This window comes from Sinohyriopsis cumingii, chromosome 2 (genome assembly GCF_028554795.1).
Source record: "Sinohyriopsis cumingii isolate HCF-2022 chromosome 2, ASM2855479v2, whole genome shotgun sequence".
Lineage (NCBI taxonomy): Eukaryota > Metazoa > Mollusca > Bivalvia > Unionida > Unionidae > Sinohyriopsis > Sinohyriopsis cumingii.
This window is the reverse complement of record NC_142962.1, coordinates 165,345,758-165,372,747: the sequence shown is the minus strand read 5'-3', so window position 1 is coordinate 165,372,747 and position 26,990 is coordinate 165,345,758. Positions and strand designations below refer to the sequence as shown.

At 35.9% G+C, this 26,990-nt stretch overlaps 1 protein-coding gene across 1 annotated transcript in view; it reads right to left on the bottom strand.

Moving 5' to 3' along the window:
• Window positions 1-601: 601 nt before the first annotated feature.
• Window positions 602-26,990, bottom strand: part of LOC149806247 (dual 3',5'-cyclic-AMP and -GMP phosphodiesterase 11-like) — a 365,100-nt gene continuing 338,711 nt past the window's right edge. Inside the window, exons 18-21 of the mRNA XM_089935456.1 lie at window positions 20,372-20,435; window positions 7,384-7,458; window positions 3,109-3,192; window positions 602-1,193 (exon numbers count right to left, since the gene is read on the bottom strand). Coding sequence (XP_089791582.1) covers window positions 1,050-1,193; window positions 3,109-3,192; window positions 7,384-7,458; window positions 20,372-20,435 — 367 coding nt within the window. The 3' untranslated portion in view covers window positions 602-1,049. The remainder of the gene's footprint in view (window positions 1,194-3,108; window positions 3,193-7,383; window positions 7,459-20,371; window positions 20,436-26,990) is intronic.

Genomic DNA, 26,990 nt, shown 5'->3' with positions numbered 1-26,990 from the left:
GGATTATTCAGAAGTATACATAGTAAATAATACAATGGAATGGATGATTTATAGGCATGCATCCTAAATAATACCACATAATGGATGAATTAGACGTGTATATAGTAAATAATACAACAGAATGGATGATTTAGAAGTGTATATAGTAAATAATACAACAGAATGGATGATTCAGAAGTGTATATAGTAAATAATACAACAGAATGGATGATTTAGAAGTGTATATAGTAAATAATACAACAGAATGGATGATTCAGAAGTATAGATACTAGATAATCTCTGGTATTTTACTTATTAATACAAGTGATGAACTCAACATATATGCACACTGGTCACAGCAATAATTAACTCTGCATTTATAAATGCATCAAATTAAGAGACAACAATTCTACAAAACCAGCCCAGCTTTTTATGTTTCAAATTTTTATGGTAATAAAATCAAAGCTGATTGCATGGAAACTGTCAAGAAAGTTCACAATAAAGCATGCAAGTTAAATTTTGATGAGAATTCATCAGTTTTTGTGAGAATTCACAAACACGTACTAAAGCATTGCACTAATCACCAACATAAGCTTTTCTCATTTTCGAGGGGTATGTTGGATTTGCATGGAAAGTAGGAAAGTAAATTATATTTTTCCCTCTAGATCAATTTAACCTAGGGGCCTAAGTCAATTAAACCTAATAAGTCAATTAAAACTAAGGTACAAAATTAGTTAAACCTAAGTTACTAAGTCAGTTAAAGGTAGTGTACTAAGTCAGTTAAACCTAGGGTACTAAAGTAGGGTAGGAAATCATACATAAACTTCCTCTAGATGCTGATACAGAAGTTCACAAACTGAAAGTCATAATCTAAACCTATACCGGTATTTATTCTTTGTCATAATTATTGACAGCTGCTCAAAGAAACATTACTTTCAACAGATGATCATTAAACAAAACAACAGCCCTCAATAAATGATCTCCATCTGTTGTAATAAAAATGTAACATGATACTGTAAAAGTATAAATAAATAACAATAAAAATCTGACTCCTCTCACTGCAGACTGTGCTAGCTAATGGCATCATCAGGGGACGGTTCATCTTGAAAAGTTACTGGTGCATTCTCCTTCTGGGCCAAGGATGACCAGTTCTCCCGGTTCCTCATACAACCATCTAAAAGTGGTTTTAGACTCCCAGACACTTTGGATATTGCCTGAACAAATAAATGTGAAAATTACTTTAAACATTCATTGAGATAGCAGCACTTTTATTTAAGTTAAAAGCAAAATTGTCTTATAATATATGTTCTGTGAATTGTCAAATAAAAAATGTCACAAGGTTGCTGAAGCAATTCATTTCCACCAAATCTAATGACACATAATGTTAGAATTCAAAGGTTGCTGAAGCAATTCATTTCCACCAAATCTAATGACACATAATGTTAGAATTCAAAGGTTGCTGAAGCAATTCATTTCCACCAAATCTAATGACACATAATGTTAGAATTCAAAGGTTGCTGAAGCAATTCATTTCCACCAAATCTAATGACACATAATGTTAGAATTCAAAGGTTGCTGAAGCAATTCATTTCCACCAAATCTAATGACACATAATGTTAGAATTCAAAGGCTGCTGAAGCAATTCATTTCCACCAAATCTAATGACACATAATGTTAGAATTCAAAGGCTGCTGAAGCAATTCATTTCCACCAAATCTAATGACACATAATGTTAGAATTCAAAGGTTGCTGAAGCAATTCATTTCCACCAAATCTAATGACACATAATGTTAGAATTCAAAGGATGCTGAAGCAATTCATTTCCACCAAATCTAATGACACATAATGTTAGAATTCAAAGGATGCAAACTCACTGGTCAATTCTTATAATGACACCTTATTGAATATCCATGTGAGACTAGTTGTAAGCACTGGTCAATTCTTACAATGACACCTTATTGAATATCCATGTGAGACTAGTTGTAAGCACTGGTCAATTCTTACAATGACACCTTATTGAATATCCATGTGAGACTAGTTGTAAGCACTGGTCAATTCTTACAATGACACCTTATTGAATATCCATGTGAGACTAGTTGTAAGCACTGGTCAATTCTTATAATGACACCTTATTGAATATCCATGTGAGACTAGTTGTAAGCACTGGTCAATTCTTACAATGACACCTTATTGAATATCCATGTGAGACTAGTTGTAAGCACTGGTCAATTCTTATAATGACACCTTATTGAATATCCATGTGAGACTAGTTGTAAGCACTGGTCAATTCTTACAATGACACCTTATTGAATATCCATGTGAGACTAGTTGTAAGCACTGGTCAATTCTTACAATGACACCTTATTGAATATCCATGTGAGACTAGTTGTAAGCACTGGTCAATTCTTACAATGACACCTTATTGAATATCCATGTGAGACTAGTTGTAAGCACTGGTCAATTCTTACAATGACACCTTATTGAATATCCATGTGAGACTAGTTGTAAGCACTGGAGATAAAATGGGGAATCTGCTGGAAACACAAAATAAAGAGTATCTTTATAAAGAATGGGATTTTGTTGGAAACAAGGAAATAAGAACACTGTTATAATGACAGGAAATGTAATGGAAACTGGAAAATAAGAAAATTGTTATAAAGATTGGGAATGTGATAAAAACAGGAAAATAAGAACATTGTTATAAAGATAGGAAATGTGATGGAAAGATCATTTACATCTTGCAAAATATATAGTCCCATTAAATATGATTGAAAAACATTAATACAGTGTTATACAGTGTTGTACACTGACTAAATAACATGAATAGTGTTATACACTGACCTCATAACATGAATACAATGTTTTATACTGACCTCATAAAATGAATACAATGTTATACACTGACCTCATAACATGAATTCAGAGTTATACACTGACTAAATAACATGAGTACAATATTATAAACTGACCTCATAACATGAATTCAGAGTTATACACTGACTAAATAACATGAGTACAATATTATAAACTGACCTCATAACATGAATTCAGAGTTATACACTGACTAAATAACATGAGTACAATATTATAAACTGACTAAATAACATGAGTACAATATTATAAACTGACCTCATAAACTGGCAAACAGATTGAATCAATGAATCCAACCTGCATCTGTGGCAATTGGTCCTTTTTGTCTCTGTCCATCATTTCCTGGAAACATATAGTGACACTTTTCAAGGAGATAATTATAAAACTTAAAATCACATATATACACTCATGCACTGTAGACTGCACTATAAGCAAGGGTGCAAGATACCGAGGGACCTATAAAAATTGAAAAAAAATTTGCTTTGATATAGAGAAAACAATCAGGGGTTGGGGGTTGGGCAGCATTAGGGAACTGGGCTGTTTAATGACTGAATCCTCATTTTACAATCACATCGATAATAATTTTTAATAAAGTGCTTTTTCTAATGAAGTTGTTCGTTATTCTGTTTAAATAATGTTTATTTTCAAAATGTCCAACATGTAAAAAATCGTTCCAACTGGCATCAACAACCATCATGTGTACACGAAAAATCTGTGTATTATGTCACTGTTTTTTGTTTTCTTGATAAGTCTGGTTCCTGTAGTAGTGTTTAATAGTATCTTGCCAAATCAGAAACCCACAGAGCAGGGAACTAGACTGACTGTTGATACACCACCAAACAAGATTCCTTTTTATCAAAACACCCAACATTTATTTCGTAAGACAATCATCTTTGTCAAAACTCAATTTTTGTATTGTTCAATTAGTATAATACTGATGTTATGATTTCATTGGAAGTAATAATGAAACTTCTTATAATCCTTGAGGATATCTCTAAATGCCAGTTTCAAGAATTCTCTGAACCTCACTTGCCCACAATGGTCTGTATCTGTGAAATCAAGCTCTTTATTTTACAAAGTATTCATTCTACTTGGCGGATTTGCTCTCTTTGATCACAGTTATAAAAGAGTTGGTTAATTTAATGTAGTTTATGTTACATACACAATAACATTTATAACAGTGTTCAATTGATCAAATGAAGTTCACCCGACATCTGACTGATTCCGCTAGATTTTAAGTTTGTAGGATTTTCGTGCCTTTTAACATTTCTTTTATTCCAACTCCTTTATTTATCATTCAAAAGACATAATGAACATGCTAATACAAAGGAGGCCAGCTTTTAATTCAGTGCAACAATACAACAAATACTTCTGGAAGTCAGTTATCAAAACACTGTCAGCACTTAATTAGGTTCTCCGAGAAATGCTTGCAGATACAACTGTTACAGTAGATTGACACTTTTTATGTTTAATTACAAGAGGACACATTGCATTTATGATGATTACACTAAAAAGAAACTAAAAGATAGAACTCGTACACAAATTTCAATTGATAAAAAAATTAGTTAATTTGTATTTATTTATTAAAATACTGCATCCACTCAGCATAAGTGACATTTTCATTGATCGAAATTTCCTTACATCTCATTAATTGCGGTGTACTAAGAATGTCATTTGGAAAGAAAACGTAAAAAATTGTATGACCTATTTTTAAATTTAATATTTTATAATGCTGATTCAAATTTCCAGGTCCTATCTGCTGTTTTCGATGATAAAACAAGCAATATATCAAAGTTTCCATTACCAATTTTGATCATGATTTTCTTCAAGTTCTACAAATAGGGATCAATTTTGGGGGCATTTTCTGGCTAAAAAAATAGGATCCATGTCTGACCCCATGTTATAAGTGGGTTTGCGAGTTATCAGGGCGCAAGTTATCAAAGGAGTGGTGTGTATATATATATGTATGTATAATTCACTAATGGTGCAATTAATGCACAGAATATTCTGTGCATTTCTTCTGCCTAACAACAGTCATTGAGTCATGTTCTAAATATAAAACAAGCATCCAAGGTCTACTGAAAGTTTCATCATGAATGACATCATAGCTTGAAATAAACTAGTGGGACAAACAGTTCTTAAACTCTATCCAAATACTTATTATAAATATTTTGGGGGCAATAATGGTTTCATCTGCATTCTGAAAGAATCATGCCAGTAACAAAGATTTTTTATACATATTCTGACAGAATCATACCAGTAATATCCAACAAAACCATGCCAGTGACATCTGACAGAATCATTCCTGTGACAGCCAACAGAATCATGACAGAGACATCTGACAGAATCATGCCAGTGATATCAAACAGAATCATGCCAGTGACTTCTAACAGAATCATGCCATTGACAGCTGACAGAATCAAGCCAGTGACATCTGACAGAAAAATGCCTGTGACATCTGACAGAATCATACCAGTGATATCCAACAGAATCGTGCCAGTGACATCTGACAGAATCAAGCCAGTGACCTCTGACAGAATCATGCCAGTGCCATCTGATGGAATCATGCCAGTCCATCTGACAGAATCATGCCAGTAACAGCCAACTGAATCATACATGTGACATTAAACAGAATCATACCTGTGACATATGACAGAATGATGCCAGTGACATCTGATAGAATCATGCAGGTTACATTTGACAGAATCATGCCAGTGACATCTGATAGAATCATGCCAGTGACATCCAACATAATCATACCAGTACATCCAACAGAATCATGCCAGCGACTTCTGACAGAATCATGCCAGCGATATCCAACAGAATCATGCCAGTGACATCTGAAAGAATCATTCCAATGACATCTGAAAATATCATGCCAGTGACATCTAACAGAATCATGCCAGTGACATCCAACAGAATCATGCCAGCAACTTCTGACAGAATCATGCCAGTGATATCCAACAGAATCATGCCAGTGACATCAAAAAGAATCATGCCAGTGACATCCAACAGAATCATGCCAGTGACATCTTACAAAATCATGCCAGTGACATCTGACAGAATAATTTCAGTGACATCTGACAGAATCATGCCAGTGACATCCAACAGAATCATACATGTGACATCCAACAGAATCATACATGTGACATATGACAGAATCATGCATGTGATATGTGAGAGAATCATGCCAGTGACATACAAAATATAATAGCTGTGACATCCAAAAGAATCATACCATTGACATACAACAGAATGATGCTAGTGACATATGACAGAATCATACCTGTGACATCCAACAGAATCATACCCATGACATCTGACAGAACCATACCAGTGACATCTGACAGAATCATGCCAGTGACATCAAATAGGATCATACCAGTGATATCCAACAGAATCATGCCCGTGACATCTGACAGAATCATGCCAGTGACATCTGACATAATCATGCCTGTGACATCAAACAGAATCATGCCAGTGACATCCAACAGAATCATGCCAGTGACTTCTGACAGAATCATGCCAGTGATATCCAACAGAATCATGCCAGTGACATCTAACAGAATCATGCATGCAACATCCCAAACAATAATGCCAGTGACATCCAACAGAATCATGCCAGTGACATCTTACAAAATCATGCCAGTGACATCTGACAGAATAATGTCAGTGACATCTGACAGAATCATGCCAGTGACATCCAACAGAATCATACATGTGACATCCAACAAAATCATACATGTGACATATGACAGAATCATGCATGTGATATGTGAGAGAATCATGCCAGTGACATACAAAAAATCATAGCTGTGACATCCAAAAGAATCATACCATTGACATACAACAGAATGATGCCAGTGACATGTGACAGAATCATACCTGTGACATCCAAGAGAATCATACCCATGACATCGGACAGAATCATGTCAGTGACATCCAACAGAATCATACCCATGATATTTGACAGAATCATGTCAGTGACATCTGACAAAATCATGCCAGTGACATCTGACATAATCATGTCAGTGACATCCAACATAATCATACCAGTGATATCCAACAGAATCATACCTGTGACATCAGATAGAATCACACCAATCACATCCAACAGGATCATGCCAGTGAAATCCAAAAGGATCATACCAGTGATATCCAACAGAATCATGCCAGCGACATCTGATAGAATCATACCTGTGACATCCAACAGAATCATACCTGTGACATCTGACAGAATCATACCAGTGATAATCTGAGAGAATCATACCAGTGATATGCAACAGAATCATACCAGTGACATCTGACAGAATCATGCCAGTGACAAAGTTTCTTCAGGATGACAATCAAAAATATATAAAAGGGTTAAAGTTTTGTAAAACACCTTTCACTGATCAGATGCACATAGTTTTATAGGTTCAAAGAAAAACATAAGTCTGCACTCTAACAATTGAAACCATTTACCACTGAAAAGTGTAGAAAAAAGTAACTCTGAAAACTAAATCATTCTATGTATTAAGTTGTCTTCCTTACCATGGGTTTTATTTTTAGCTGAGTTTTCTCAAGATCTCCTTGCTCAAAGAACTCATTGGCTATCATGTCGGCTACCTGCAATAAAAATTGAAACTTTGTTGTTTTGTTTTCCTTAATGTTTTCCTTAAAGTTTAGGCATAATGCAATCTTTTCTCACAAAGGCAAGCAATAACACATACCAGGAAATATACCATGCAGTTAATAACACATCCAGGAAATAAACCATGCAGGCAATAACACATACAAGGAAATATACAATGCAGGTAATAACACATACCTGGAAATATACCATGCAGGTAATGACACATACCAGGAAATATACCATGTAGGTAATAACACATACCAAGAAATATAATACGCAGGCAGTAACACATACCAGGAAATATACTATGCAGGTAATAACACATACCAGGAAATATATCATGCAGGTAATAACACATACCAGGAAATATACTATGCAAGTATGTTCTCATAACCATTGGAAAATACCACAACTTTGAAGGTGAAACCAAATTGAAATCAGCCATGTTCTCATCCAAATGCATGATTTTAATTAAGGTTTCATAATGATTCTTTGCAGAATTCACATGATATGATTGTGTAATTTAAATAAACACCATTCATATGATATGATTGTGAAATTTAAATAAAGACCATTCACAAAGATATTACACATTCAGTACAAAATGACTGGTAATTCAAGCTGGGGACAATCGTTATTAGTGGCACATCACAGGCTTACAGTTACCTCCCCAACATAGTTGTGTACCAGCTGGATCCAACTGTAAGCAACATTGACTGTGATCTTCCATTACACAATGTCGCTGAAGATCGGAGTCTGTGTTGTTTGTCTGTTGATTATTCCTCACAAATTGGATACACATTATATGATGACAAATGATGTTTGCAGCTTTCTGTGACACTTTGAGTATACAAGGTACCCAAGAAATACTGGATGTGACACAATGAGTATACAAGGTACCCAAGAAATACTGGATGTGACATAATGAGTATACAAAGACCCAAGAAATACTGGCTGTGATATAATGAGTATACAAGGTATTCAAGAAATATTGGCTGTGACATAATGAGTATACAAGATACCCAAGAAATACTGGCTGTGACATAATGAGTACACAAGGTACCCAAGATATACTGGCTCTGACATAATGAATATACAAGGTACCCAAGATATACTGGCTGTGACACAATGAGTATACAAGGTACTCAAGATATACTGGCTGTGATATAATGAGTATACAAGGTACCCAAGAAATACAGGCTGTGACATAATGAGTATACAAGATACCCAAGATATACTGGCTGTGACATAATGAGTATACAAGGTACCCAAGAAATACTGGCTGTGACACAATGAGTATACAAGATACCCAAGAAATACTGGCTGTGACATAATGAGTATACAAGGTACCCAAGAAATACAGGCTGTGACATAATGAGTATACAAGATACCCAAGAAATATTGGCTGTGACATAATGATTATACAAGGTACCCAAGAAATACTGGCTGTGACATAATGAGTATACAAGGTACCCAAGAAATACTGGCTGTGACATAATGAGTATACAAGATACCCAAGAAATACAGGCTGTGGCTAAAAGAGACTGCCATGAAGCTGAAAGGCTTTGGCTTTCCACCAGACTCACTATTCATAAGCAAATTTATGAAGCCGCTAAGAAGAATGTCACAAATATAGTCCATGCAGCGAAATCAGCCCACTACACTACTAAGATCATGGAAAGTTCCAGCTGCAAAGAGCTCTTCGAGATTACTAACAAGCTAATGTCAAGGAACAAATTTACACCACTTCCAACTACCTTCTATCCAGTTGACCTTCCAGACATATTTGCAAATTTCTTCCATGACAAAGTACAAACCATTAGAGATAAGCTTGACACCAAAATTTCAACTGACTCATCACCACCATACAGCTGAGTGGCAACCATTAGCAGCATTTGATCCTGTCTCTATGGATTTCGTATGTACAATCCTGATGAAGAGTGTACCAAAGTCATGTGAACTTGATCCAATTCCAACATCACTGCTGCTTGAGTGCTTAGATCCAGTATTGCCTTCACTAACTGATGTTATTAATACCTCTCTCTCATCAGGGGAATTTCCATCATTTTTCAAAACTGCCTTTGTAAAGCCTCTGCTGAAGAAACCAACACTAGACCATAATGATTTAGAGAACTACCGCCCAGTTTCTAATCTCCCATTCATATCAAAAATCTTAGAAAAGGTTGTTCTATCCCAGCTTGTATCTCATCTGAATTCAAACAGTCTTTTTAGTAATGTACAATCTGCATATTGCCCTTGCCACAGTACTGAAACTACTCTTCTAAAAGTAGCTAATGACGTTTTCTCTGCTTTGGATAGTGGAAAGATTACAGTCCTCACCCTCCTTGATTTGTCTGCAGCATCTGCTCTCAAGTGTCTCACCAAATGTACGCTGATGATACCCAAATATACAAATCTAGCCACCCAACTGAAGTTGATGCTACCATCCAAGGTATAGAGAGGTGCATTTCTGATGTGAAATCATGGATAACATGTAACAAGCTGCAGATGAATGATGATAAAACTGAGGCCATTCTGATCACAACACAAAGACTTTCTCATTCACATCCTTTACTTCAAACACTAAATATCAGCAACACCTACATTAAATTCACACAATCAGTACGAAACCTAGGTGTTACTCTCGACAGTACTCTAACACTGCACCAACATGTCATGAACATATGCAAGGCTTCATATCTTGAGCTGAGATGCATCAGCTCAATTCGCAAATATCTTTCAGTTGATACCACTAAAACACTTGTGTGTTCATTAGTACTTTCAAGACTGGACTATTGTAACTCAATTCCGTCTGGTTCATCTCAATATCTACTCCAGAAACTTCAAAAAGTTCAAAACACAGCTCATACTTTAAGTACCACAATCAGAGAACACTTCCCAGCTGTTCTGTACCCTAAAATGGCTATCCATTCAATCCAGAATCAAACACAAAATTTGTTCTCTGTGTTAAGTTTCACTGAAGGACTCCAGTCCAACATACCTATCCGACCTCACCCATGTGTACACACCAGCAAGATACTTTTGCTCCTCTTCTGACAATCGTATACTATTTATTCCCACTATGAAAACAAAGTCATATGGACAGCATTCTTTTGCATACCCGGGCCCAGCAACGTGGAATGAATTGCCCACTGAACTTAGACACAAAAACACAGTGATCCCATTCAAGAGTGCTCTTAAAACTCACTTATTCTGACTGCAAGAACAAACTTAAAGACCTAATAATGTTTCCTACCTTAAATATTTCAGCATGTTTTTTTGTTTTCTAATTTCATGGTGTTTGTTTTTTGTAATCATATCATTATATATGTTTTTTATGTTATAGGTGTTGTCTAATGTTGTAAAGCGCTTAGAGCTTCTAAAGATTAGGCACTATACAAAGTCCTCATTATTGTTATTATTATTATTATTATTAATATGATTAGACAAGGTAAAATATAATATTGGTTGTGATTTAATGTGAGTTATTGTTGTTGTTGTTCATCCTTCGAGTTTGATGCTGACTGGTTTGGTTCCTATGAGCACATCTGGCTGATTCAGCCAATATGTGATTTGAATTGTCTGTAGCACACTTGACAGGACATTTTGGTTTGCTTGATCAATAGAAGATGTGCTACTTTTCTGTGAATTACACTAATCATGTATCTGTGCTGCTTCTGCAGTTGTCTTCCATTCAAATTCTGTAGGTCCAGTATGGATGAGGCTCTGCCAGGTGGAGTGATCCTGTGTACAGTCTAGTGTCACTGTTGAAGTCTTTCAAAAATGACTTGAGGGAATCTTTGAGGCATTAATTCTGACTACCCCGAGATCATTTTTCCTCCTTATTCTGACTACCCTGAGATCATTTTCACTCCTTACTACAGATCTTCCTCAGTAGTGGCTACATTCTGGTGATGTGGCCTGCCAATTTCAACTATGATTTCATCAGCAGAGTGTGGTTGCTTGGAATGCCTGCTCATGTGTGAACCTCAGTGTCTCGGACCCTGTCCTACCATCTTATCTTCATTAGTTTCCACAGGCAGCCCATGTGAAAATGGTTCAGCTTCTTGGCATGGCTTCATTACACCACCCCGGTTTTGCATGCATACAGCAGGGTTGGCAACACAATGGCTTTGTAGACCTTCACCTTTGTTTGTAAACTGATACCTCTGAATTCACACATTTGCATGTAGTCTGCAAGAGGTCATATTTGCTTGAGCAAGTCTGGCATTGGTTTCATCAGCAATGTGGACTGCACATGACATATGCTATCAAGAGAGGTGAACTTGTCCACCACAAGGAGAATGTTTGGCCAATTACTCTGACAGTAGGCTCTACAGAAGGATTTCTGTCTTCCTGATATTGATTGTGAGACTGAAATTGTCTCAGTCTGAAGAGAAATGATCAATACTCTGTTGCATGTCAGGCTCAGATCTGGCATTCAGGGAACAGCAAATAGTAGATAACAGTCACTTCCTGAGACTTCGTCTTTGCTTGTAGTCTTCTCAGGTTGATTAGCTTACCATTGGTTCACTACTGGCTGCACATCCCTGTGTCAGAGTCACAGAAGGAATCAGAAAGCAGGACAGAGAAAATCATGCTGAAGAGTGTTAGGGCTAACAGACAACCTTGCATGACTCCACTAGTGATGGGAATGGTTCAGATAACTCAGCACCATCTACAACCAAGCAAGCATGCCATCATGGAATTGCTGATCTGTCTAGGTTCTCATGGCTGACTGCACTAAAGCCTTTGTTAGGTTGATGAATATTATGTACAGGTTGGAGTTCTGCTGTTGTCAGTTTACCTGGAGTTCACAAGCTGCAAACAAAACACAATGTCACTGGCACCTCATCCTTTCCTGAAGCCACAATGATGGTCTGGCAGGTGCCCTTGATGAATGGTATGCTCACGAAAAGATGCAGACAAGGAACCCAAGAAATACTGACTGTGACTTAATGTGAGTACTATCTAAATCTTAGACAATTTGCTAACTTAAAAAAATCTGCAAGACAGCAAAGGAAAATTTTGAAAGTAAAGTAAAGGAAACGTATTTCAGTTCAAGTTATGATGTGAGCAATATTTCAGATATTTTGATCTTCCAAAGCTTTGTTTGATTGCTATTCACAAATCCATTATAAAACAATGCAGAGCTGAAGTAAATCAAATGCTGTTGAGATGAACAATTTTGGCAAATTTATGGAGGTGGTCAGTATAAATAGATTTAATTGGCATAAGGATGATTGCTAGGACCAAACCAGACCATTTCCTATTTTTGTGTGCCCAGATAACTTGCAAACCAGTTTATAACATGATTGCTAGGACCAAACCAGACCATTTCCTATTTTTGTGTGCCCAGATAACTTGCAAACCAGTTTATAACATGATTGCTAGGACCAAACCAGACCATTTCCTATTTGTGTGTGCCCAGATAACTTGCAAACCAGTTTATAACATGATTGCTAGGACCAAACCAGACCATTTCCTATTTTGTGAGCCCAGATAACTTGTAAACCAGTTTATAAAATGATTGCTAGGACCAAACCAGACCATTTCCTATTTTTGTGTGCCCAGATAACTTGTAAACCAGTTTATAACATGACTGCTAGGACCAAACCAGACCATTTCCTATTTTTGTGTGCCCAGATAACTTGTAAACCAGTCTATAACATGATTGCTAGGACCAAACCAGACCATTTCCTATTTTTGTGTGCCCAGATAACTTGTAAACCAGTCTATAACACAGATACGGATCCTTATGGAGCAGGCAAAAAAAACATTTTCTTAGCATTAAAAAAATCACAATTGAACTTTGCAAATTAAAACTTGATATATATCACTCAATTTACTGTAAAAAATGCCAGCTAGTGCAAACAAGTTTGAAATTCTTATCTTATGAAATTTGAAAACTTTGATAAAAAAATATTATATTTTGAATAATTTTCTCAAATAATAACACATTATACCAAGAAATATTCATCATTTAGCTTTTGGCAAATGCCTACTGGTGGCAAAACTGCATGAAATAGATGCCAATTCAATAAGTCTTGTTAAGTACAATTGATATTTTATCTTTCAATTGGATTTCAGTGTAAATGTGATATGCCTTTCTCAATTCAAATGTGAAAAGAGTCAACTGACTGTGATGGCAGTGGTCACAAGTACTTCTGGGATAAAATAAACACTGTTTAGAACTTAACGGCTCTTTGACACTATACACTTAATGGCTCTTTGACACTATACACTTAATGGTTCTTTGACACTATACACTTAATGGCTCTTTGACACTATACACTTAATGGCTCTTTGACACTATACACTTAACGGCTCTTTGACACTATACACATAATGGCTCTTTGACACTGTACACTTAACGGCTCTTTGACACTATACACTTAATGGCTCTTTGACACTATACACTTAACGGCTCTTTGACACTATTCACTTAATGGCTCTTTGACACTATTCACTTAATGGCTCTTTGACACTATTCACTTAATGGCTCTTTGACACTATATACTTAATGGCTCTTTGACACTATACACTTAATGGCTCTTTAACACTATACACTTAATGGCTCTTTGACACTATACACTTAATGGCTCTTTGACACTATACACTTAATGGCTCTTTGACACTATACACTTAATGGCTCTTTGACACTATTCACTTAATGGCTCTTTGACACTATTCACTTAATGGCTCTTTGACACTATTCACTTAATGGCTCTTTGACACTATTCACTTAATGGCTCTTTGACACTATATACTTAATGGCTCTTTGACACTATTCACTTAATGGCTCTTTGACACTATACACTTAATGGCTCTTTGACACTATACACTTAATGGTTCTTTGACACTATACATAGAAATTAATTAAGTGATTAGTTGCCTCTTGTTGATTATAGTACATGAAAAATACCAATTTCACATCTTGGTATAAACAGCCTTGTTTCTTGTTGACACATTTAAAACACCTCAGTGCAAAACAGCCTTGTTTCTTGTTGACACGTTTAAAACACCTCAGTGTGAAACAGCCTTGTTTCTTGCTGACACGTTTAAAACACCTCAGTGTGAAACAGCCTTGTTTCTTTTACATAAGTCTAAAATAGGTTGATGTAAATAACCATTGTTTCTTGTAGACAAGTCCAAACTACCTTGATGTAAATCAAACTTGTTTCTTGTAGGCAAGCCCAAACTACCTTGATGTAAATCAAACTTGTTTCTTGTAGACAAGTCCAAAATACCTTGATGTAAACAGACTTGTTTCTTGTAGACAAGTCCAAAATACTTTGATGTAAACAGACTTGTTTCTTGTAGACAAGCCCAAAACACCTTTAAGGTAAGTGTAAATCACCATTGTTTCTTGTAGACAAGTCCAAAACACCTTGATGTAAATCACCTTTGTTTCTTATAGACAAGCATAGCTGCCAGCCCTCCAGGCTTGCAATTAGTGAAAATAGGGATAAAAAGTAGCAAAATTTGGACATGAAATAGTGAAAAATACCATGACAATAACTCCATCCACTCTGATCATCAATACTACACTATATCAAGATCGCAATATAAAACTAAAACACTACATTTATGCAGAAATATATCTGTATTTCGATTTATTATGGTATTTATAAACTTCACTTGTTATTTATCAAGACATGATACTGCGGCAGACTTGAACTTCCTCAACTGCTTGATCGTAAATTTATTTTCAAAACAGTTTAGACTTCTTGCCTACTGGTTGATCTTGGAGACTAAAATTGCTGACAAAATTTCTGCACCTAAGGGGGCCATAAAGTCTGTCTTATTTTTCCTCACTAGAAAAAATACTCTTTCACTGTCTCTGTTGCTGTGAGGAATGCACAGGAGCTGCAGCATGTTTGGTTCTTCCACAGGAAAATTTGAAAGTGATCTTCAAGTCTGGGATCATTTGTTGGAACAAATGTTTAGCATGGTCTCCAGCTGATAAAGGTAGATTGTGTTCAACAATTAAACTCACAAATAATGCTTCAGCGTTGGTAGCTTTCAGGTGTTCCATCGATGGCTTAAAATATTCCAGAGCTGAAATCTGCAAATTCTTAATTTTCCCAATTTTTGTACATGTTTTTTGCAACCGATGTGCTTCCTCACATCGTCTCTACCACCATGCCCAGTACTAAAATTTGTGGCACACTGTGTGCAAAAAGCATGATGTACATCAATGTTTAATGGCAGAATGCATGGCTAATTTTGTATATTCCAAATTAAACTTCACTTTTTGAGCAATACATTTCTTTTTCCTTGGTGGTGAAGCCATTTTCAAGATCTTACATGTGATGCCTAATGGTAATTCAAATCAGTGTTGGTGACGCAAGCGCGGAGCAAAATTCCGGTTAGGCCTAAGTTTCTCTTAAAAGCATTTGTAAAACTACTCTCCTAGAATACAATTAATTATACTATATGTTCTCTACATTTGTTTCTCAGTACTGACCTTTCCACTGTGTGAGAATCAAAACAAATCATATGTTAATCTAAAATACCTTCAAAGATGACTTCAAGGTGAAGTTCTTGCTAAAGGCTGACCTGCTCTTTTTTGAGATGCTGGACTGTCAACAGAGCAGCATGTAAATAGAACACAGATTTCACTTCCAGATCATCACCAAGATCTTATTACTCACTGTACACTGTTACCAAAATACACACGGACAACCACACCCTGAGCTCATGTTCTCAAGAATAAACAATTATCTTTAAGTCCCTACCAAAAATGCATAAATAAATCTCTTCTATCACTAACAAAATGAGAGAGGAAAAAAATGTTCTAAAAATAGACTAGAACTACATTCGTGGTACTAATTGTGGCCTGATTCCATATAGATTAAAACAGGCTAAAATGCTTGCTACCGGGCCAACTGTACCAATCAGCTGTAGTTCTACTAGTATTGCGACCAGCAGTATCGGACCATTTCAGCAACTGCCAATATCATGACTAGTGCTTAATGGGAAATCAGTTATTTTATTAAAGATTAAAATAATTGAGAATTGGAGAATTCGTGAATTTTTTGCTTGTGGCTTGAATCTGCGAATCGCTGAAAAGGTCGTGAAATTCACGCCAAAATCGTGAGGGTTGGCAGCTATGGACAAGTCTAAAATACTCTGCTGTAAATTGGCCTTGTTTATTTTAAACAAGGTCAAAATAGTTTGATGTAAATCAGCTTCATTTTTTGTAGATACATCCTAATGTTTTGCTTTTGGCAAAAGTGTTTTTTTCTGACTTTCATTTTTCTTGTCAGTGTGTATTTTTTTTAATTCTTTTTATCAGGATCTAGTGTCCTGGATGGTGTAACTGCTGTATGTTGTGTTTATTAGTACAAATGACAGATTTGTACTAAGTCATTTTTGCCATATGTACTAAAATTCATCAATGCCATATGTACTAAGTCCTTATTGTCACATGTAATAAGTCCTTATTGAATTATGTAATAAGTCCTTATTGAATTATGTACTAAGTCCTCATTGCCATTTGTACTAAGTCATCATTGCCATTTGTACTAATTAAGCATTGCAGTTTGTACAAAGTCATTGCCATTTGTACAGTCATAATTGCCATTTGTACTAAGTCCTCATTGCCATGTACTAAGCCATCATTGCCATCTACTAAGTCATCATTGCCATGTACTAATTCAGCATTGCCATGTACTAAGTCAGCATTGCCATGTACTAAATCAGCATTGCCATGTACTAAGTCAGCATTACCATGTACTAAGTCAGCATTGCCATGTACTAAATTAGCATTGCCATGTACTAGGTCATCATTGCCATTTGTACTAAGTCATCACTGCCTTATGCTATGAAAAAAGTGTTGACATTTAAAGTAGCCATCTTAATCAATTAGTGCAACCATATTGATGCATTTGACTCAGGTGATTTATGAGTGCAAAAAATTGTATTTGTCTTGTTTATGACAGTTGTTTGTGGTTTGATCCAGAAAGGGAGGCAACTCCAACTTGAGGCATGTAAATACTATATGTCAACTTGATTTACATTAACAGTTTTTCATCAATGTATTAATCTTATCTGAATTCTTAAGATATAACATCAAATAATATTAAAAGCTATTTTAAAAATAACTATGTAGGTTTGTAGGACAAAGGAGATTGTAATTATCATGTATCAACAAAAGTTGCAAGGATCAAGTACCCCTCCCACTCCCACCCCCACTCCACCCAACTGGCAATGTTGACCAATGCTGTTGTTTCCCTCTTACCTATCATGCATAGACAGCGTATGCTGCAGTCAGTGCTTAACAATCCTTAGTGACTGAAGAAGAGATGTATGTGACCAGTTTATTGAGGAGACCAGGTTACAAAGGGGGCCATTTATAAAGGAGACCAATTTACAAAGGGGCCAGTTTATTGAGGAGACCAGTTACAACTGAGTGTGGCTTATTGGGGAGACCAGCTTACAGAAGGGACAGTTTATTGAGAAAACCAGCTTACAGAGGGGACAGTTTACTGAGGAGACCAGGTTACAGAGGGAACAGTTTATTGAAGAGACCAGTTTACAAACGGGACAGTTCATTGAAGAGACCAGGCTACAAAGGGGGACTGTTTATTGAGGAGACCAGGTTACAGATGGGGCAGTTAGGCAAGCTTCACGGTGTAAGTTCTGCAAGTATTTCATACATTAAAGCTGTATACAACTATTTTTAAAAAAATAATAAACTAAATAAATGGCACATCTGACACAAAAGTCTGAATATGTATGACATCACAAATTTGTAGAACCAGCTTAAACTGGCCTGATTATTGAGGCATTCAATTAATCATACCTTATTCTGTACTGGTCTCATTATAGAGGCATTCAATTATTCGTACCTTATTCTGTACTGGTCTCATTATAGAGGCATTCAATTATTTGTCCCTTATTCTGTACTGGTCTCATTAAAGAGGCATTCAATTATTTGTACCTTATTTTGTACTGGTCTCATTATAGTGGTATCCAATTATTCGTACCTTATTCTGTACTGGTCTCATTATAGAGGCATTCAATTATTCGTACCTTATTCTGTACTGGTCTCATTGTAGAGGCATTCAATTAATCATACCTTATTCTGTACTGGTCTCATTATAGAGGCATTCAATTATTCGTACCTTATTCTGTACTGGTCTCATTATAGAGGCATTCAATTATTGGTACCTTATTCTGTACTGGTCTCATTAAAGAGGCATTCAATTATTTGTACCTTATTCTGTACTGGTCTCATCATAGAGGCATTCAATTATTCATACCTTATTCTGTACTGGTCTCATTGTAGTGGTATCCAATTATTCGTACCTTATTCTGTACTGGTCTCATTATAGAGGCACTGAATTATTCATACCTTATTCTGTATTGGTCTCATGATAGAGGCATTCATCTATATGTACCTTATTCTGTCCTGGTCTCATTATAGAGGCATTCAATTATTCATAACTTATTCTGCACTGGTTTCATTATACAGGCATTCAATTATTTGTCCCTTATTCTGTACTGGTCTCATTATAGTGGCATTCAATTATTTGTACCTTATTCTGTACTGGTCTCATTATAGTGGCATTCAATTATTTGTACCTTATTCTGTACTGGTCTCATTATAGAGGCATTCAATTATTTGTACCTTATTCTGTACTGGTCTCATTATAGTGGTATCCAATTATTCGTACCTTATTCTGTACTGGTCTCATTATAGAGGCACTGAATTATTCATACCTTATTCTGTATTGGTCTCATGATAGAGGCATTCATCTATATGTACCTTATTCTGTCCTGGTCTCATTATAGACGCATTCAATTATTCATAACTTATTCTGCACTGGTTTCATTATACAGGCATTCAATTATTTGTACCTTATTCTGTACTGGTCTCATTATAGTGGCATTCAATTATTTGTACCTTATTCTGTACTGGTCTCATTATAGAGGCATTTAATTACTCGTAACTTATTCTGTACTGGTCTTGTTATAGAGGCATAAGGAATCAGATCACAGTTATTAGTTCTGGTTCAGTACCTGATTAGTTCTGGTTCAGTACCTGATTAGTTCCGGTTCATTACCCATGAATGTAGTCCTGGTCTATTTTTAAGCAGTGTTTCCTGTCTCCTTTTGGTGATGATACAAGAGTTAGATTTAGGCATTCTTGGTATGGATTTAATGGCAATTGTTTATCCTTTAGAATATGAGCTTATGGTGTGGTTTTCTGTGTGTGTTTCGGCAAAAGTATACAATGAGTAATAAGGTCTTTGTGATAATCAGGAAGTGAAATCTGTTGTTGTTGTAGTGTTTAACACCATTTTTCAGCACATGATAGGCTATACATGGAGGCCAGTATTAATGGTAGAGGGAAAACCTGGGAAAACCCCGGAAAGAACCACCAACCCACAAGAAGCTAATGGCAACCTTTCTCACATACCCACATCGGCCAAATCAGAGACTCGAACCCACGTCGACAGAGGTGAGATGGCAGTGATCCGTAATGGAGAGCGCTTTAGACCACTTGGCCACTTGGGGCCCCTGAAATCTGTATTCCATTGCATGTTGGTTTGTTTACTGTCCATCCTCTCAAGAAATGCCAGTGAACCTATGACAAGAACTTCACCATGAAGTCATCTTTTAAGTTATTTTAAATTAACATATGATTTGTATTGATTGTCAAACAGTGGAAAGTTCAGCACTGAGAAACAAATGTAGAGTATATATAATAAAATTTATTATGTTCTGGGTCATATAGAGGCATTCTTGTATTCCTACCTTATTCTACACTGAACTGATTATAGAGGCATTCACATATTCCTACCTTATTCTGCACTGAACTGATTATAGAAGCATTCACATATTCCTACCTTATTCTGCACTGAACTGATTATAGAGGCATTCACATATTCTTACCTTATTCTGTACCTCCCAGGGTTTGGTGATGGCTGAGACATCAGATGCAGTCATCAGCATAGATCTGTAAGAAATATTTGTGAAATTACTGTGCCTTAATGACACAGAGGAATAAAACAAAGTCAAAAGGCTGAGTCAGCATTCCTCTGAATGAATTATATTTGGCTTCATATTGATTTGCCATCAAGGGAATTAGGAAATATAAACAAATGAAAACTATTCAGCCATGCCACAATGCCAATTTCTATGTGATCTTGACCCTGGGCTTGAGTATGGTAACCATGGAACTGCACTGATACCATTCATGGTAACCAGGGAGCTGCACTGATACCATCCATGGTAACTAGGGAGTGTAATGATGCCATCCATGGTAACCAGTGAGTGCATTGATATCATCCATGATAACCAGGGAGTGTATTAATACCATCCATGGTAACCAGGGAGTGCATTAATACCATCCATAGTAACCAGGGAGTGTATTGATACCATCCATGATAAAAAGGGAGTGCATTGATACCATACATGGTAACCATGGAGCTGCACTGATACGATCCATGGTAACCAGGGAGTGCATTAATAACATCAAAAGATGGATGTGGTAAACAGTTAGTTGCATTTGACACCATCCATGATCAACAGGGAGTTCCATTGATACTATCCATGGCAAACAAGGAGTTGTGTTAATACATGGTAAGCAGGGAGTTGCATTAACCCCCTCCATGGAAAACAGAGTTGAATATACACAATCCAAAGATGAATATGATAAGCAGGGAGTTGCATTGATAACATGATGTAATGTAATACTGAGGACAGATCACACAGAATGGATAACATGATGTAGTGTAATACTGAGGACAGATCACACAGAATGGATAACATGATGTAGTGTAATACTGAGGACAGATCACACAGAATGGATAACATGATGTAGTATAATACTGAGGACAGATCACACAGAATGGATAACATGATGTAGTGTAATACTGAGGACAGATCACACAGAATGGATAACATGATGTAATGTAATACTGAGGACAGATCACACAGAATGGATAACATGATGTAATGTAATAATGAGGACAGATCACACAGAATGGATAACATGATGTAGTGTAATAATGTGCACAGCTTATACAGAATTGATAACATGATGCAAAGCAATGTAATATTAAGATCAGATTAATAGATAACATGATGTACTGTAACACTGAGAAAATTTCATACAGAATGGATAACATGATGTAGTGTAACAATGAGAAAAGTTCACACAGAATGGAAAACATGATGCAACACTGAGAAAAGTTCACACAGAATGGATAACATGATATATAAAAGTGTAACACTGAGGACAGATTACACAGATTGGATAACATAATGTAATGTAGTTTATCACACAGTAGAATCTCTTTACATACAATATGGTTTAATATTCTGACAGGTCAACATGTTAACATATTGATTTCTGTGAACCTGATTTGTCCAAATAAATGCATGAAATTCTTTGCACAATATTTTTATTGACTGGCTGTGACCATGGAAATTTTCCTTGCCCAACCTGTTTTTAAACCATGGAAATTTTCCATGCCCAGTTTGCCTGAACCCATTGGAATTTTTCTTCCTGCTTGAACCTCTTTCGTTTACTATTACTATCAACAATATTGTATTCCTTTTCAATTGTTAGCCCAGTGAACACTGGGGGAAAAATGGACAATCATGGCAAATGTATCAATTGTAAAATTCTTTGAATGCCAAAGTGAAACTAGAACATGAGTACATTGCTGCTAGCATGTGATATGGATCTTACATCCCACTCCCAGGACAACCAATGTCAACCTATCAAAAGCACCCCACTCCCAAGACAACCAATGTCAACCTATCAGAAGCACCCCACTCCCAGGACAAGCAATGTCAACCTATCAGAAGCACCCCACTCCAAGGACAAGCAATGTCAACCTATCAGAAGCACCCATTCCCAGGAAAACCAATGTCAACCTATCAAAAGCAACCCACTCCCACAATAAGCAATGTAAACCTATTGGAAGCACCCCACTCTCAGGACAAGCATGGTCAACATATTGGAAGCAGCCACTCCCAGGACAATGTCAACCTATCGGAAGCACCCCACTCCCAGGACAAGCAATGTGAACCTATTGGAAGCACCCCACTCCCAAGACAACCAATGTCAACCTATCAGAAGCACCCCACTCCCAGGACAAGCAATGTCAACCTATCAGAAGCACCCCACTCCCAGGACAACCAATGTCAACCTATCAAAAGCATCCCACTCCAATGATAAGCAATGTCAACCAATCGGAAGTACCCCACTCCAAGGACAAGCAATGTCAACCTATCAGAAGCATCCATTCCCAGGACAATCAATGTCAACCTATCAAAAGCAACCCACTCCCACAACAGGCAATGTAAACCTATTGGAAGCACCCCACTCTCAGGACAAGCAATGTCAACCTATCAGAAACACCCCACTCCCAGAACAAGCATGGTCAACCTATTGGAAGCAGCCACTCCCAGGACAATGTCAACCTATCGGAAGCACCCCACTCCCAGGACAAGCAATGTCAACCTATTGGAAGCACTCCACTCCCAAGACAACCAATGTCAACCTATCAGAAGCACCCCACTTCCAGGACAAGCAATGTCAACCTATCAGAAGCACCCCACTCCCAGGACAACCAATGTCAACCTATCAAAAGCATCCCACTCCCATGATAAGCAATGTCAACCTATCAGAAGCACCCCACTCCAAGGACAAGCAATGTCAACCTATCAGAAACACCCAACTCCCAGAACAAGCATGGTCAACCTATTGGAAGCAGCCACTCCCAGGATAATGTCGACCTATCGGAAGCACCCCATTCCCAGGACAAGCAATGTCAACCTATTGGAAGCACCCCACTCCCAGGACAACCAATGTCAACCTATCAGAAGCATCCCACTCCCAGGATAAGCATGGTTTAAATGTCAACCTATAGGAGAAAATAAATAAAGTTCTCTTAAGACAAGAATGTTGACAAATGCTGGTTTCCCATCTGGCAAGAAGTTATTTAAACAAATCATTCTTCAAACTCAAATAATGCAGATATCTGGTTACAAAAACATTAAATCTGAAATCATTATACTTTTAAAAAAACTCTAGATTTAGTACACTTTTGCATTAAGTAATCATCCAAAAAATGGAATGCTGCTGCATCTGTGGTGAATATCCAAGGTGGAGCTGACCTATTTTTGGTGGAAACATTGTAAACAGGACAAGGACAATTATTCAACTTGTTTCATCGAAGTACATGTATACGGCATATCAACTACTCCAGCTGATCTGACCAGGGGGAACTATTTGAATGCAATGGAATTTCCATCAGGGATCTAGTGATGAGAAATTATTTTGAAGTGTCATATGTTCTTTTGATTTGGAAGAATAGTTGCTCTTTGAATTATAATTTGTAGATGTATCTAATTTTAAATGTTACTGGTGTTGAATTCTGCATTAATGATTCAACCTTCATATGGGATGATTTTAGCAGTACCTGAGCCAGAAATAAATGAAATGCTGAAAATCCTATGTTTTTCTTTGTATCTTATTCTTTCCACTAAGATAAAAGCTATGTTTAGCAGAATCTCAAATGAGTTATTAATTTATATTAAATTTAGGAAATATATTGAAAATTTCCAGCTTGTGATTGCCAAGGTTTGAAAAAATAAACTTATTCAACTTGTTTCATAAGTTTAACATTAAATCATTTTTCATTTGAGATCCTCTATGTAATACTGAGGACAGGTTGCAAAGAAAGGACTAGATGTAAAATAGTGTAATACTGAGGACAGGTTGCAAAGAAAGGACTAGATGTAAAATAGTGTAATACTGAGGACAGGTTGCAAAGAAAGGACTAGATGTAAAATAGTGTAATATTGATGACAAATGGATAACATGATGTAAAATAGTGTAATACTGATGGAAAATGGATAACATGAAGTAAAATAATGTAATATTGATGACAAATGGATAACATAATGTAAAATAATGTAATACTTATGGCAAATGGATAACATAATGTAAAATAGTGTACTACTTATGGCAAATGGATAACATGATGTAAAATAGTGTAATACTTATGGCAAATGGATAACATGAAGTAAAATAGTGTAATATTGATGACAAATGGATAACATAATGTAAAATAGTGTAATATTGATGACAAATGGATAACATAATGTAAAATAGTGTAATACTGATGGCAAATGGATAACATGATGTAAAATAGTGTAATATTGATGACAAATGGATAACATAATGTAAAATAGTGTAATACTGATGGCAAATGGATAACATGATGTAAAATAGTGTAATATTGATGACAAATGGATAACATAATGTAAAATAGCATTCGGCCCATGGGCTGGTTTTAAATGGCCTGCCAGAGCTCGAGCAGCTACATAGTCATTGTTTTTCAGTTTTCTGCTGCAGCCCTCAGCTTCAAGAAAACATTTTTCAGTGGCCCATGGTGTCAAAAAGGTTGGACAGCACTGGTGTAATGGATTGACAAATACCAGTATAGTGTGTTATAGTGTGTAACTGATTTATGAATACCAGTATAGTGTGTAACTGATTTACAAATACCATTATAGTGTGTAATGGATTGACAAATACCAGTATAGTGTGTAACTGATTGACAAATACCAGCATAGTGTGAAATGGATTGACAAGTACCAGTATGTGTGTAATTGATTGATAAATACCAATATAGTGTGTAACTGATTGACAAATACCAGTATAGTGTGAAATGGATTGACAAGTACCAGTATAGTGTGTAATCGATTGACAAATACCAGTATAGTGTGTAATGGATTGACAAATACCAGTATAGTGTGTAATGGATTGACAAATATCAGTATAGTGTGTAAATGATTGATAAATACCAGTATAGTGTGTAAATGATTGATAAATACCAGTATAGTGTGTAATGGATTGACAAATACCAGTATAGTGTGTAACTGATTTACAAATAACAATATAGTGTGTAATTGATTTGCAAATACCAGTATAGCATGTAACTAATTGACAAATACCAGTATAGTGTGTAATGGATTGACAAATACCAGTATAGTGTGTAAATGACAGATAAATACCAGTATAGTGTGTAACTAATTGACAAATACCAGTATAGTGTGTAACTGATTTACAAATAACAATATAGTGTGTAACTGATTTGTAAATACCAGTATAGTGTGTAACTGATTTACAAATAACAATATAGTGTGTAACTAATTGACAAATACCAGTATAGTGTGTAACTGATTTACAAATAACAATATAGTGTGTAAATGATTTGCAAATACCAGTATAGCATGTAACTAATTGACAAATACCAGTATAGTGTGTAATGGATTGACAAATACCAGTATAGTGTGTAATGGATTGACAAATACCAGTATAGTGTGTAAATGATTGATAAATACCAATATAGTGTGTAATGGATTGACAAATACCAGTACAGTGTGTAAATGATTGATAAATACCAGTATAGTGTGTAACTAATTGACAAATACCAGTATAGTGTGTAACTGATTTACAAATAACAATATAGTGTGTAACTGATCTGCAAATACCAGTATAGCATGTAACTAATTGACAAATACCAGTATAGTGTGTAATGGATTGACAAATACCAGTATAGTGTGTAAATGATTGATAAATACCAGTATAGTGTGTAATGGATTGACAAATACCAGTATAGTGTGTAAATGATAGATAAATACCAGTATAGTGTGTAACTAATTGACAAATACCAGTATAGTGTGTAACTGATTTACAAATAACAATATAGTGTGTAACTGATTTGCAAATACCAGTATAGTGTGTAACTGATTTACAAATAACAATATAGTGTGTAACTAATTGACAAATACCAGTATAGTGTGTAACTGATTTACAAATAACAATATAGTGTGTAAATGATTTGCAAATACCAGTATAGCATGTAACTAATTGACAAATACCAGTATAGTGTGTAATGGATTGACAAATACCAGTATAGTGTGTAATGGATTGACAAATACCAGTATAGTGTGTAAATGATTGATAAATACCAATATAGTGTGTAATGGATTGACAAATACCAGTACAGTGTGTAAATGATTGATAAATACCAGTATAGTGTGTAACTAATTGACAAATACCAGTATAGTGTGTAACTGATTTACAAATAACAATATAGTGTGTAACTGATTTGCAAATACCAGTATAGCATGTAACTAATTGACAAATACCAGTATAGTGTGTAATGGATTGACAAATACCAGTATAGTGTGTAATGGATTGACAAATACCAGTATAGTGTGTAAATGATTGATAAATACCAGTATAGTGTGTAACTAATTGACAAATACCAGTATAGTGTCTAACTGATTTACAAATAACAATATAGTGTGTAACTGATTTGAAATTCCAGTATAGCATGCAACTGATTTGCAAATACCAGCATAGCATGTAACTGATTGATAAATACCAGTATAGTGTGTTATAGTGTGTAACTGATTTATGAATACCAGTATAGTGTGTAACTGATTGACAAATACCAGCATAGTGTGTAATGGATTGACAGAT